At 46.9% G+C, this 16,016-nt stretch overlaps 1 protein-coding gene across 1 annotated transcript in view; it reads right to left on the reverse strand.

Annotated features, from left to right (window-relative positions):
• The window catches only part of LOC125427903 (5'-nucleotidase domain-containing protein 2-like), a 54,208-nt gene that overhangs the window by 37,929 nt on the left and 263 nt on the right, over nucleotides 1–16,016 (reverse strand). The window contains 5 exon segments of the mRNA XM_048487470.1: nucleotides 109–202; nucleotides 2,433–2,488; nucleotides 4,438–4,512; nucleotides 6,831–7,015; nucleotides 13,975–14,023. Coding sequence (XP_048343427.1) covers nucleotides 109–202; nucleotides 2,433–2,488; nucleotides 4,438–4,512; nucleotides 6,831–7,015; nucleotides 13,975–14,023 — 459 coding nt within the window.

The raw sequence follows: 16,016 nt of genomic DNA on the forward strand, positions 1-16,016 counted from the left end.
CAGAGTTAGGGCACCTAGGGGACTAATGCAAAATGGCAACTTGCTGTCCCCTTGTTGTAAAGGAATCAAGATGAAAAACCTTCAAGGTTAGCCAGCCAGGGGGCCTACCTTGCCATAGAAGCCGCTAGCCTGGTGCAAAGGGATATGATGGGTGCCGTCATACATCTCCAAGACCTCCTCATCTGATACAGGTTTCAAGCCCCTGCAGGAGACAAAAGGAGGACAGGGTTTAGTCAGCTGGCAGAAACAGCAGTTAGCGTTCCCTTGATGCTGAATCATAGCTGACAAGGGAACAGTCACAGATCAACACAGTAGTCAAGCCCCATCACTTTCAAATGGAGACTGGCGGATTCCACAAGGCTCCAGGTGTGTGTTAAGAACATAAGCAAGAACATAAGAACAAGCCAGCTGGATCAGACCAGAGTCCATCTAGTCCAGCTTCCTCTCATACTTTGCAACTTGAGGTGGCCCACCAGGGTGCCTTTGGGAGACTCTACATGCAAGTTGTGGAAAGCAATGGCCTTCTGAGGAGATAGAAAAAAGTGCAGAGAAAGGATGATTGAGGGACTGGGAGCACCTTCCTATGAGGAGGAGAGGTTGCCAGCGCTTGGGGACCCCTTTAGTTTGGGAGAGAGAGAGCGGCATTGAGGGGGGGGAAGTATGGATTGGAGTCTATAAAATTACCAGTGCCATGGGGTAGAAAATGTTGACAGAGAGAAATTTTCTCTTCTCACAATACTTAGAACCAGGGGCATTCATTGAAAATGCTCTTTGGGGAGAATTAGGACCTTGAATAAAGGAAACTTACTTCTTCACGCAACGCAGTGATTATGGTGTTTGGTGACACAGAATATGCTGCCCAGGAGGTGGTGGATGGCCACCAACCTGGATATAGCCTTTTAAAAGGGGGGCTTCTTCTGGGACAACAGATTTTATGGAGGAGAAGCTTCGATTTCTATGGCTACCAATCTTGGATCCCTCTTTGATCTGAGATTGCAAAATGCCTTAACAGACCAGGTAGGTGTGCTCGGTCTGCAACGTGTTGGGTTCCTCCTCAAGCTACGGTTTGCAATTCAGGAGCTGGAATCAGGGATCCACACTCCTTTCTCTAACGCCAATCTGACCTCCCCTGGCAAAGAAGAAGAGAGAGTTGCTGTGCCAGGAAACAGGGATCGGGAGAGGGAAACATTGTACCTTGTACCCAAGTAACCTGCGTCGAAAACCAGAGTTTGTTGGAGCGTGATGTACGCGACCGAAGAAAGCATGCTCAAAATGACAGCTTATGAAACCACTCCTTCTATATTTTTGTTAAAGAAACAGGCAGTGGAAGAAAGAGGCACCTGGAAATGAATGGAAGAACCAGATTTATGAACTGCACAATTACCAGGATATCAAAACACATGGTTTACATCATTTGTATAGTCACTTAAAAATGGAAGTAGAGAAAACTGGGACCTCCAAGGAATCTCCACTGGATCATGAGCCTCGGTAACTGTGCGCTCAGCTGAGCATGTGACCATTAAAAAATATTCATGCTGGGATCCCACTGCTGGAATTTTCCAATCGCTTGAGAAAAAGGGAGGAATGGGTTGTGTCTGACATCAAAGAGGTCATGCTTAGAATCATGGGATATGCCTAGTGACCAAAAGGTCTAGACCAGGGGTGCAGTGGGAAACCGCGGCTCCTCGAAAGAGCCGCATGCCTCTTTCTCTGCCCTTTGCACCCGTGCAGCCTCCACGCAGCCGAAGCCAGCCAGCTTTCATCCTGCTCCGGCCTTGTAGCAGGCAGCAGGGCGGGCGACCACCGTTCGTAGGCCAGGGTCGGCGTGGTCACGCGACCCTGGCTGGTTTCCTCAGCTCTGCCCCGCTTGAGCTGGGCTGGCGCTTTCTCTCGGGCGGCCAGCAGCGCCGAGCTGCTGGCCCCTATCTCTGCCCGGCCTTCCGCAGGGCAGCAGGGATGGACAGCATTTTATCCATGCGCTTCTCAGAATGAGCTGAGTAAAAGGAAAAAAAACCCTGGGCAATATATACAGTGTTATCTTTATTTTAAAATGTCCAAAAATTGGTTACTGCAGCTCCAAGTGTTTTCTTTTCCGTGGGAAAAACGGGTCCAAACCGGCTCTTTGAGGTGTTAAAGGTTCCTTTACTCCCCTGGAGTTCCCTAGACAGGTGGTGTTGGAGACCTATGGCTACACCCACTTATGGCATTCCAGCATTATGGCATTCCAGCATTGGCAATTGGCCATGCTGGCAGGGTCTGATCGGAATTGTAGTCCATGAACATCTGGAATGCCATAGGTTCGCCACCACTGGTCTAGGAGCAAAGGCTGTAAAAAAAGTCAGGTCTGAAGAACGGGCAGGAAATCCCATTTTGAATCAACTCACTCTTGAACTCTGCTCAGCCAACCGAAGACCAACCTGGGTGACACTTACCGATACACGGTGCCCAGCTGGATGTAGTGAAAGGCATCTATCTTCATGAGCAAGCCCTACAGGGGAGTAAGAGGAAGATGGAGTCAGCACACATCTTTGCCCTCAGCGCTCCAACACTTTACTCGGCTCTTGCAAACAAGTCGGCAAATGTTATTAATTTACAGAAGCAACTGAGTTTAGCTGCCTACGCACAGCTACCCAGTCATTTGCGAAGCTGGGGAGGAAAAGAAAGAAGGAATCAATTTGTTTCGAGATGTACAAATATGTTCCTGCCTGACTGGAAAGGAGGCCGGCGAGCAGGCAAAAACAACTCGGGTACAAAGTAGGGCTGAGGTAGACGAGGCTTGGACCCCAAGATTTCTTTTGGAGATGCGGATCGGGATCTTGCAGCACTAGGAACGTCAACACCGATCAGTGGCGTTGAATGAAGTGCCTCACACTGGAGGAACGCACTTCACGGTTGGCCGGCCCGCTTGAGGGGTTGTAAAGGAAAGAGGCCCGAGGATTGTGATATCATCCGGTGGAAGGAGCCAGCAGGAAAGCGCCAGCGGTCAGCTTGATCCGGAGAATTTGATCCGGTGGCCTATAGCTACTCTTGCCGTAGTACTGAGTCCCTGGCACCTTACAATATTAGGTTTTACCTCTGGGGCGTAAAGGAGGCGAATAGGCAGGAAAGCGGAGGGCGGGCAGGTCATCATGTATGCATATGATCTCTCATGGGGCTGCTGCGGTGATGTGCAGGAGAAGCCGCCCGCCTGGGTCTAATCCATACCTGGGGCAAGTATTCTTTGTCCCTTGTCTGGGACACCGGGTGACCGCGGTGGAGTCAGGCAGTTCCCTTGACCACCGCTGTGACCCACGGGGAACGTGGGGTGCAGGGAGCGCAGCGCCTGGTAGAAGGTCAAAGTAGCCGCGCACAGGCATTCCATCTACAGCGCCTATCTGCGTTCCCTGTTGGCTTCCATGCGGCTCACCCCACAACGTGAACACACAAAGCCGTCTCGGCGCCAGTCAGACCTTTTTGGCCTATCCAGGGGAATACTGTTCACCTCCACTTGGTGAGTGGAACCTTTAGCACTAGCAACTGTTATGGACTGGCAGATTTCTCATCCAGCTCCTGCCAGCATGGCCAATTGCCATGCTGGCAGGGGCTGATGGGAATTGTAGTCCATAACAGCTGGAGTGCCAAAGGTTCGCCACCACTGGCTCTACTCTGACTGGCAGCAGATCTGTACAGTTTCATATGCAAGTGTGGAGAATTGGCTACTCCTCCTTTTTTTTCTCCTCCCCTTCTCCAATCACGTATCATAGATTTGAAGGACTTAGAAATTCCAGAGGAACATCAGGAAGAGCTACCTGATCTAGGGGCAGAGGTGGGATCCAACCAGTTCTCACCACTTCTCTAGAAGTGGTTACTAATTTTTTCTGAGTGCCGAGAAGGGGCTACTAAAGCAACCTCCCTGCCCAATAGGGACTGGAGGTGCGCGTGTGCGGCGGTGCCTTTTTTTATATACTCTGGCTTTTTTTATACTCTGTTCTCAGGGCCCTGCCTGCAGAGGTGAGGAGGGGTGGTGACCAGAGGCAGGGCTTCTTGGTGGTGGCCCCTCACCTATGAAACACTCCTGCCTTGAGGTTCAGCTGCCACCAGTCTTCTTTTCCTTCAGTCACCTGGCTAAAACCTTTCTCTTCACAAGCTTTTTACTGAAGTTGCAGTTTTCTTTCACCTCAGCCACTCAAGGAGGCCCTGCTGTAGTTTTCTTTCAATGGTCTGCTACTGACATGAGGACCATTTTAGGCATCCGTGACAGGATGAACGTCACATTTATCCTGGCTTTTCGCCCTGGCAGGCCCTGTGCTCACTTTATTCCTAGTTTTAGTGTTGGTCATTTTCCTGTTTGTATTTGATGAATTTTCCGTCATGCTTCATGGGCCATCTTGAGGAGGTCTCTGGAGAACCGGAACATTCTAAATAAATAATAAAATTCACTTCCTGGACCACTCTCACCTTGGCAATGTCGTAGTGCAAGCCCCGGATAGCAAAGTTTGGCCAATATTCATACTTCAGGAGGCCCTTTGGATACTGAGGAAACAGAGACCAAAACAGACAATTAGCGGGGGGAGGGGGGGAGGGGGTGGTGGTTAAAAGCTTCCAGACCTTCAGAAAAGGTCACAGTTTGGCAGTGTTTTAAGTAAGCATTTTCCTTGACTTGTTAACACAGGTAAATTCCTGTGTGGCACTTCATATCTGTTCCCAAGATACAGCAGGGCTCTCAACAGGAGACATGGCACAACCAAGGGCAGATAGAAGTTCCACCCATTACTCTAAGGAAGGGATACATTTGCTGTAACAAGGAGGGCCAATTTTGTTGACCACATCGATGCCTGTATGTTAGGTGGCAGTGGATCACAGTTTAAGCCCAAACGCTGCAGGCAAGTGAAGCAAGCTGGCTGCTTCCTTACAGAAAAAAAAGATATTAAGAAGTTTGTTTCACTGGAAAATTCCATGTTTAAGAGCTACCGTGTTTCCCCGAATATAAGACAGTGTCTTATATTAAATTTTGCACCCAAAGATGCGCTATGTCTTATTTTCAGGGGATGTCTTATCTTTTCTGTGTTCTGTTCGTCGGGCATGCTTCCAAACAAAAACTTTGCTACGTCTTACTTTCGGGGGATGCCTTATATTTCGCACTTCAGCAAAACCTCTACTATGTCTTATTTTTGGGGGATGTCCTCTATTCGGGGAAACAGGGTAGTTGTGTGTGCTGAGAAAGTATAAAAGTACTCGGGAAAGGTAACACCCCCTCCCCATGGAGATTCTGCTGTTGCTATTTCCTATGCTTGTACAATAAAAAATTGAATTACGAAAAATAGCTTACGAAATTCAAATCATTTTATTAAATACAGTCATATGTGGATTTCACACAGCAAATGTATAATGGGTTGTGCTATTCAGGCAGTGATTGGAGCCCAAGGAAACAATCCAGGTTGCTGTCATGCCTTCACACAAAGATGCTTCTCTTTTTTTAAATTTCCCGCAACACACGCATAGCTGTGCAGGCATACAGAAATTAACCACCACAGCCATGCCAATCGTCCCACAATACAATCGGCTGCACCTGCATAGCTGCCCATGTGCAACACGCAAAAGAAAAGAAAAAGAAAAAGGGATCTGAGCAGGGCAATAACAAACATATTATCGTGGCAGGTGGATTCTCCCTGACTGTGGACAGTGTGGTAGAAGGGAGGGAAATAAAGCACCTCCTACCTGGCCATTCGCACGGGAGCGACTCCAGCCTGGGATTTTGCAAAAGAATCGCTGGTTTAGCAATTTTCAAAAATCCCAGGTTGAGGAAAATAAAACAGGGTGAACTCGTTTTGGGGATGGGACCTGTGTGAAGTCCGCCCCCCCCCAAAGGTTTTTATTGCACTCTACAGCATTTATATTTGCCCTGTGTAAAAAGTGTAAATACAAGTACAGCGAAGGAGCAATTTCACACAACACCAACAATTTCTGTATTTTGCTAGCGATGTCACAAAACGTTGACATCCCATACCAAATGGTAGAATCCTTATCTTCGGATAAAATCTTAATGAGCAAGTCAAATAGAGTGAGTACAATAACTGAAATATTCAATAGGCCTACAGATTGTAGGGGGGCAAGATTAAACAATTGTATACTCCAGATCCACCAGCAAGATCCTTGTAGAATTCATATTAGAACACAGGTGATTCATCTCAGCATGGTTTGTATTGAAAGGACACAGATACGTCTCCATGGGCCAATGCTGGAATCTCTCACTGAGCAGGGCCAATGGAAAAGCATTAAATCGAGCTCTTGAGAAAAATATGGTGCGGCAGCAATTCCCATCCCTGACTATAATGATCTGTATCACTTTGGGAGGCGAGCAGCAGTGGCGTAGGAGGTTAAGAGCTCGTGTCTCTAATCTGGAGGAACCGGGTTTGATTCCCAGCTCACCATGGAGGCTGTGGAGGCTTCTCCACAGAGGAATTCCAGATTAGCCTGTACACTACATGCCAGCTGGGTGACCTTGGGCTGAATCACAGAGAAACTTCTCCAGGCTCTGGCCCCCACCTACCTCACAGGGTATTTGTTGGGGGGAGGGGAAGGGAAAGGAGATTGTCAGCCCCTTTGAGTCTCCTGCAGGAGAGAAAGGGGGGATATAAATCCAAAACTCTTCTTCTTTCTGCAGCTCATTGCCATTAAGACACTGACAAGCCAAGCTCTTTGCCCTCCCGGACCTAACCTACAAAATTATTTTTAATGTGCTTTTTTTTTTCCTGAATCAAGCCAGGAGAGGAGGAGGAAGCAGCAGAGAAACGACCGCGGCTCCAGCCATCAAGTCAGAATGAGAAAAGGGAAGTTCATGCCTGGTGTACCTTATACTGCTCCACAAGAATGTCCCGCGCAGTGTTGTAGATCTGGGAGTGAAGGGCAGGAGAGTACAGCGCCAGGGTGTAGTCATAGTCGAAGCCGTAGACCCCGATGGTGCTCAGCGAGATTTCATTGTTGGCATAGATGGTCGAAGGGTTTAGGAGGCTGCATACCCCGGGCGGGAGCAAGTCTGAAGAAAAAAGGCAAACGAGAGACAAAGCCAGAAGGGTCAGTGCTATCAGTCACAGACCAGGAAAGGGATTTGGGCGTCTTAGTTGATAGTTCCATGGGAATGTCAACTCAATGCATGGCAGCTGTGAAAAAGGCAAACTCTATGTTGGGGATAATTAGGAAAGGAATTGAGAATAAAACTGCAAAGATTGTCATGCACCCTTGCATGCCAGGCGTGGTCTGACTGCTGCCTTGGAGCACTGTGTTCTTCAATCTGGGTAGCCACATCTCAAAAAAAATTATTGAGGAGATCGAAAAAGTGCAGAGAAGGGTAACAAGGGATGGTTGAAGGATTGGAGCACCTTCCTTATGAGGAGAGGCTGCAGCGTTTGGGGCTCTTTAGTTTGGAGAGGAGACGTCTGAGGGAGGATATGATTGAAGTCTATACAATTATGCATGGGGTAGAAAATGTGGATGAGAGAAAATTTTCTCTCTTTCTCACAATACTAGAGAGCAGGGGGCATTATTCATTTAGAAAATGCTGGGGGGAAGAATTAGGACTTAATAAAAGGAGCACTTTAATAACCCCATAGCATGTGAGTTGGGTGTTTTGGAATCTACTGCCACAGGAGGTGATTGGTGATGGCCACTCACCTGGACATAGCTTTAAAAAGGGCTTGGACAGATTTATGGAGGAGAAGTGGAGTCTACTGTGGCTACCAGTCTTGATCCTCCTTACAGTCTGAGATTGCAGAAATGCCTTAGCAGACCAGAGTGAAATCAGGAGCAACAGCCATGGAAACCATTGCTTTCACATCCTGCAGGGTGAGCTCCCAATGGCACCCTGATGGGCTCCTACTGATAACTTAGCAGAGTGCTGGGACTTTGGACTCTGGTCTGATGGGCAGAACAGATTATTATGTTCTTAGAAATTGTAGCTCAACACCCTAAATTGATGCCACTTCCACTTGTGGGCCACCTTCACAAAAAGAGCAGACATCAACAATCCCAACCTCAGGCCGGCCACACACCCTCAGCCTAACTCACTTCAAAGGGGTTTTGTGAGGATAAAATGGAGGAGAGGAGAACAGTAGAAGCTTTGGGTTCCTGCTGGAAGAAGACGACGACGACGACTTTGGATTTATACCCCGCCTTTCTCTCCTGTAAGAAGTCTCAAAGTGGCTGACAAACTCCTTTCCCTTCCTCTCTCCCCACAACGGGCCTCGTTGTGAGACAGGTGAGGTTGAGAGAGTTCAGAGAGAACTGTGACTGGCCCAAGGTCACCCAGCAGGCTTCATGTGCAAGAGCAGGGAAACAAATCCAGTTTGCTGCTCGTGTGAAGGAGGAGTGGGGAATCAAACCTGGGTCTCCCCAGATTAGAATCTGCCGCTCTTAACCACTACACCAGGGGTCTTCAAACTATGGCCCTCCAGATGTCCAGGAACTACAATTCCCATCAGCCCTGCTACTTGGCCATGCTGGCAGAGGCTGATGGGAATTGTAGTTCCTGAACATCTGGAGGGCCATAGTTTGAAGACCTCTGCACTACACCATGCTGGCTCTCTCTGGGGAGAAAGGCAGGGAATAAATGAAGCAAATACATATATAAAATCACAGAAAATGACTAGAGTTGGGAGAAGACTACGGGAAGAACCAGGGGCAGCGTCTGTGCTTATACAGGAGACCCAGGTTCGAATTCTTGCTCAGCCGTGAAACTTGCTGGCTGACCATGGGACAGTCTCACACTGAGGGCTGTTGTGAGGACATAAGAATATGATCAGAATGTGGTCTGCTGAATCAGACCAGTGTGTTCATCTAGCCCAGCGTCCTGTTTCACACAGTGGCTAAACAGTTGCCCCAGAGGACCAGCAAACTGGACCCAGAAGCTTCGCCATTAGCCACAGTGACTAAAAGGAGCCTCCTCATTCAGAGGCAGTAAGTGAACACCAGCACCACGAAGCAACAGCAGAGGAAGGCCTCAGACCTCTAGAAGAAGAAGAAGAAGAGTTTGGATTTATATCCCCTTTCTCTCCCGCAGGAGACTCAAAGGGGCTTACAATCTCCTTGCTTTGATCACAAGCTGACACTACCCTGTGAGGTGGGTGGGATTTGAGAGAGCACTCAGGAGCTGTGACTAGCCCAAGGTCACCCAGTGCTAGGCATGGGTAAGATTTTACAGACTGTCTGAATTCCCCAGAGAAGCCTCCACAGCTCAGGCGGCAGAGCTGGGAATCAAACCCGGTTCCTCCAGATCAGAGTGCACCTGTGCTCTTAGCCACTACGCCACTGCTGCTACATGCGACTTCATTAGTTCTCCTCATGGCTTCTGCAAAACCACAAAACAGGGAACTGTTTACACACAGTGTTGACATTTGCAGGCACAGGTCTTGGGCTGCCTGGAGGTTTTACTGTAACACACGTGCAGAAGTTCTCTGTTACAAACATCTTCAAACTCGAGTAGGCATGCTCGCGCAGAAGCCGATTTCTTCTGGGCAATGAGCCAGTCAGTCTTGGAGCACGGAGGACACGTTGTCCTCCGCCCCCCACTTCCAGCTAGCACCCCCAACTTCTGGTCTGGCTGGAGTAAATCCCTGCAGTCAAAGCAGAAACATACCCATTTGCTGGGAATGAGAACCTGGGCAGAAACAACACAGAAGAAATGAGACGGTGAGCTGATGTCAGCGCAACACAGCAATGTCTGGTGACGTTGCCGCTCAAGGGGAAGGAACTGGCGGTGGGCAGAAAGGAAGCCGAGTTTGTGCATAACTGTGTGAAGGAGGAGGAGGATGGAAGAGAGGAAGATGAGGGAAGATTGGCATCTCAGTGAAGAGGAAACCAGGGATGAAAGACGATGAGCAGCTTCCAAATAAGAAACAATTTTTCCGCCTTTAATGTGGGTGGAACACAATCATGTCCACTGAAGAAGGAGAGTTTGGATTTATCTCCTGAAAAAAGTCTCAAGATGGCTTTAAAAGCCCTTTTCCCTTCCTCTACCCACAACCTTGTGAGGCAGATGGGCCTGAGAGAGTACAGAGAGAACCATGACCGGTCCAGGGTCACCCAGAAGGCTTCATGTGTAGGAGCGGGGAAACAAATCCAGTTCACCAGATAAGCCTTTGCTACTCAGGTGGAGGAGTGGGGAATCAAACCCGGTCCTCCAGTTTAGAATCCACCTGCTCTTCACCTCTGTAGAAGAAGAAGAAGAGTTTGGATTTATATCCCCCCCTTTCTCTCCTGCAGGAGACTCAAAGGGGCTGACAATCTCCTTGCTCTTGCTCCGTCACAACAAACACCCTGTGAGGTGGGTGGGGCTGAGAGAGCTCCGAGAAGCTGTGACTAGCCCAAGGTCACCCAGCTGGCGTGTGGGGGAGTGCACAGGCTAATCTGAATTCCCCAGATAAGCCTCCACAGCTCAAGCGGCAGAGCGGGAAATCAAACCCGGTTCCTCCAGATTAGATACACGAGCTCTTAACCTCCTACGCCACTGCTGCTCTTACGCCACCATGCTACACCTTTGCAATACTCCTTTACTCTGGATTGATTTTTGAAAGCACCTGTACAGATTCAGCAACATGAGCTAAAATCAATGCTGTATGAAAGGGTCTCGATTTAATGTCTAACCGGCCCTACTGTGTCCAACCTGCTACCGGCCTTTCAGGCCAGATTCCCAGGAAATTCCCAAGGAGTTCAAGTCTTGGGAAATTCCGAAGGAGTTCAAGTGCTTGTAAAGTGCCATCAAGTCAACAATGACTTACAGTAACCCTGCAGGGTTTTCAAGGCAAGGGAAGTTCAGAGGTATTTTGCCATTAGCTGGGCTCTGCAGAGTGAGGCTGAACATCTCTGGTGACCTCCCATCCTGGTTGACCTTGCTTAGCTTCCAAAATCTGGCAGGATCAGGGCAGCTGCTGGGCCATCCAAGCCTGGGCAGATGGACAGAGGTGGTTTGCCCTTGCCTGTCTCTGCATAGCAACCTAGGACTTCTTTGTGGTTTCCCACCCAGGTATTACCCAGGGTTTCCCACCCAGGTATCAGATCTCAGACACTAAACAGAGTCAGCCCTGGGTGGTTTCCCACCCAGGTATTACCACCCAGGGCTGACTCTGTTTAGTGTCTGAGATCTGATAAGATCAGGCTAGCTTGGACCAGGGGGGTCAGGGCAAAGGCCAACAGAAATACCCTGTTTCCCCTAATATAAGACATCCCCGAAAAATAAGACATAGTAGAGGTTTTGCTGAAATGCGAAATATAAGGCATCCCCTGAAAGTAAGACGTAGCAAAGTTTTTGTTTGGAAGCATGCCCGACGAACAGAACACAGGGAAAATAAGACATCCCCTGAAAATAAGACATAGCGCATCTTTGGGAGCAAAAATTAATATAAGACACTGTCTTATATTCGGGGAAACACGGTAGTTTGTCACTGCCCCAACCATAGCAAACTTTGCTGAGCTTTTGAGACCTAACAGATCTAAAGAACAAAAGGTCCCTTTTTCCTCTGCAGAAAAAAAGTGATCAGGTTATGAAACACAGGCACTTAAATCCAACAATTCTTCTTTTCTCTGGAAACAGCCACAGAGTTCAGTTGCCTGGGGCCTCAAGACCTTGAAATAACACCTCTTGCAGCATTCAACTGACAGCTACCAGTCCAGGAGAAAATAATAATAATAATGACTCAGTCAAGATCTTGTGGGACATTTGAAACCAAATGGACAAAGTATTGGCACATAATACACCGGACATCACAGTGACTGAGGACAAGAAAGTGTCCATTGTCGACACAGCGGTGCCTGGTGACAGCACGGCCGTTGAAAAAGAAGATGAGAAGGTCACTAAATACCATGATTTGAAAATTGAGATTCAGCGACTATGGCCCAAACAAGCTGAGGTCGTCCCGGGGGTAATTGGCACCCTGGTACCTTTCCGAACACACTATGGCGGCACTTGAAACATCTTCAAATCAACAAAATCTACATCTCTCATAAGAACATAAGAACTGGCCAGCTGGATCAGACCAGAGTCCACCTAGTCCAGCACTCTGCTACTCGCAGTGGCCCACCAGGTGTCTTTGGGAGCTCACATGCAGGAGGTGAAAGCAATGGCCTTCTGCTGCTGCTGCTCTTGAGCACCTGGTCTGCTAAGGCATTTGCAATCTGAGATCAAGGCAGATCAAGACTGGTAGCCATAGATCGACTTCTCCTCCATAAATCTGCCCAAGCCCCTTTTAAAGCTATCCAGGTTAGTGGCCATCACCACCTCCTGTGGCAGCATATTCCAAACACCAATCACACGTTGCGTGAAGAAGTGTTTCCTTTTATTAGTCCTAATTCTTCCCCCCAGCATTTTCAATGTATGCCCCCTGGTTCTAGGATTGTGAGAAAGAGAGAAAAAGTTCTCTCTGTCAACATTTTCTACCCCATGCATAATTTTATAGACTTCAATCATATCCCCCCTCAGACGTCTCCCCTCCAAACTAAAGAGTCCCAAACTCTCAGATTCAGAAGGCAGCCCTGCTGGGATCCGCACGAATACTATGCCGATATATTACAACTTCCTATATCTCTGGGTGAGGCTCAAATTGTAAAGAAAGGCCAACAACCAGCTGAAGAACTAGCAGCTGTGATATCAAACAAAATAATAACATTTAGGATTTTCAAAGCAAGAGAGGAACAGAGGCAGCGGTGGGATCCAAAACTTTTAATAACAGGTTCCGACGGTGGTGGGATTCAAACAGTGGCGCCGCCGCACACACGCACCTCCAGTCCCTGTTGGGCAGGGAGGTTGCTTTAGTAACCCCTTCTCGGCACTCAGAAAAAATTAGTAACCACTTCTAGAGAAGTGGTGAGAACTGGTTGGATCCCACCTCTGAACAGAGGTGGTTTGCCATCGCCTGCCTTTGTGTAGGAACCCTTAACATTCTTGGTGGTCTTCCATGCAAGCGCTAACCACAGCTCCCCTGGCGTTTCTTCTGAGCAAGGAGACTGTGTTAGCCTGGGCTATCAAAAGAATCTGGGGCTCATTCTGCACGTGCAGAATAATGCCCTTTCCAACTGCTTTCAGTGCTCTTTGAAGCTGTGCGGAATGGCAAAATCCACTTGCAAACGGTTGTGAAAGTGGTTTGAAAACGCATTATTTTGCGTGTGCGGAAGGGGGATGGGTCAAATAAATACTCTGGGTCAAAATAAAGACATTGGTTGCGAAGGCTCCCCCAGCCCCAGGATTCTTGGCTGAAATGTTTCAGATTTCATTGCAGATGGAGCTATTGTGGCAAATGGATTGAACACCAACTGAACCATGCTCGTTTTATGGGAATTTGTAATAAGCTGAAATTGTGCCACCACGTTGATTTTTATTAATATAAATTTAGGATTGGCTTATTTTAATTATTGTACTGGGTTTATGTTGTATGTTTGTGTCAGATGATGACCATGTTGTTAACTGTCCCGAGCCCGAAAGGGGAGGAACAATATAGAATTTTTAACAACAACAACAACAACGTGGACAATGAAAAGACGTGGCTGTGGTACATATTTCAATCTGACTGAAGGTGTTTCTACCAAAGCCTCAGCCCAAAGACCAATGTCAAAAGCAAGAAAGCAGAGAAAATTGCAACTCTTCAGTTTTGGAAAGACCTGTCGAAAAACGAGAAAGATTACAAGAAGGCACAGTGGATACAAGATTTTGAGAAAGATGGCAAGAAACAAATGCAAGAACTGGAAATATGATTTAAAAATTGGGTCAAGAAAGTAAAAAAACTGAATGTCATGTGGACATGATCAACGGCATGGCTTCTAGCTTAAATACCTGACCAGTTTACACCCGACGATGGCCAAGCAGTTCAGTGAAACCATGCAAAATGATGAAATCAACAAATGGCTAACAACTGGGAAGACTTACTTGATTCAGAAAGATCCAGCTAAAGGGACAACACCTGGAAACTACAGTCCAATAACATATTTGCCTACAATGTTCAAACTGCTCACCAGCATAAAAGCGGATAACATCCTGGACTACTTGGAAGCCAATAACATCCTGCCAGTGGAGCAAAAAGGGGACCAAAGGAGGAGCAGGGGTACAAAAGATCAACTCCTGATAGAGAAAATGGTAACGGGGAACTGAAAGAATCGAAGAACAAATCTGCATATGGTCTGGATCAATTACAAGAAGGCATTCAACTCATTGCCCCATAGCTGGATCATGAAATGCCTAGAAATAATCGGTGCAGCAAAAACATAAGAATATTCACTGATAAAGCGATGAAACAGTGGAGAACTGAATGGACAGTCAGAAATGAAAATTATGGAACAGTCAACAAGCAAGGACTTCTCCAAGGTGATTCCCTATTGCCTTCACTGTTTATCATCGTCAGGATCCCACTAAGTTATTTTAAAGAAAACAAAGTTGGGAGATCAAATGGCCACAGACTTGCTGAACCTGGATGATTGGAAGCTCTACAGGAAATCAGACACAGAAATCCAATCTAGCGAACATAGTCCCATATTCAGCACAGACATTTTGATGGAGTTTGGCCTGGAAAAGTCCACCACTGTGGCAATAAAGAGGGGCAAGATGAAGGGCAACCAAGAGGCAGCTTACACATACCTGGGCATTTTGCAGATGGATTACATCAATGTGGTCAGCAGAGAATGCACCCAGAGGGTCAGGAAAATATTGAAATCCAAAATAAATGGCAAGAATACCATCAAGGCCATCAACACCTGGCCCATACACTGCCAAAATCATAAACTAAACACAGGCTGATTTGGATGCACTGGATAGAAAAAATCGGAAGCTTATGACAATGCACCATGCCTTACACCAGTGTTTCTCAACCTGTGGGTCGGGACCCCTTTGGGGGTCGAACGACCCTTTCACAGGGGTCGCCTAAGACTCTCTGCATCAGTGTTCTCCATCTGTAAAATGGATAAATGTTAGGGTTGGGGGTCACCACAACATGAGGAACTGTATTAAAGGGTCGTGGCATCAGGAAAGTTGAGAACCATTGCCTTACACTCACGTAATGATATCAAATAGACTATAACTTGCCCGGAGACTTGGTGGCAGAGGGTTACTGCAAGTAAAGCAAACAGCAGAAGAGGAGAAACATGCGTTGGCCGATTATGTGAATGAAAGTCAAGAACAGGCAGTGATTGAAGTGAAGAACAGGCATTTACTGAAAGTCCAAAACCGGAGTACAGAAAAATGTGGTTAAAATGAGGACTGAAAGCTGGCACAACAAAGCACTGCATGGCCAATTTGTAGAGAAGATCAAGGACAAGGTGTACACTGAAAATACCTGGTGGTGGTTAGCAACCAGAACTCTGAAAAAGGAAACGGAATCCCGGATTGCCGCCCCTCAAGAACAGACAAATATGATCAAGGCCAGAATTGAAAAATCCTCAGATGATGCAAAGTACAGATTGTGCAAGGAAGCTGACAAAACTGTAGATTACCCGTATATATTCGTGTACAAGTCGACCCGCATATAAGTCGAGGCACCTAATTTTACCACCAAAAAATGGGAAAGCTTATTGACCCGCATATAAGTCGAGGGTGGGAAATGCAGCAGCTACTGATAAATTTCAAAAACAAAAATAGATGCCAATAAAATTACATTAATTGAGGTATCAGTAGGTTAAATGTTTTTGAATATTTCCTTCAAAGAAAAACAGTAAACTGGCTCTGTAAGTGGAAAAGGGAGTAAAAAACCCCCAATATGGTCTCAATAATTTAAAGTACAAAAACCTTCGCTCAACCAGCAACCAAGCTAAAACACAAGAGTTAAAATCCTTCAAAACTGGATTGTTGGTCAGGGAAGGAATGTTTATGTTAGCAGTACCCAAATAAACTCAAAAATACACACGTTGCACTCTGGCTGTGTCTAATCTTATATATTAATCTGATATATAATTGAACAACTCAACACTTCTATTTGTATTTACATTTCCTTCTTTCTCTGACAAGGTTCTTAAAAATACAGCATAAGTCTTCCAACTCTTATAACTAAACATAAATAATCACTTAG

The sequence above is a fragment of the Sphaerodactylus townsendi genome, linkage group LG03, assembly GCF_021028975.2.
Source record: "Sphaerodactylus townsendi isolate TG3544 linkage group LG03, MPM_Stown_v2.3, whole genome shotgun sequence".
Taxonomy (NCBI): Eukaryota; Metazoa; Chordata; class Lepidosauria; order Squamata; family Sphaerodactylidae; genus Sphaerodactylus; species Sphaerodactylus townsendi.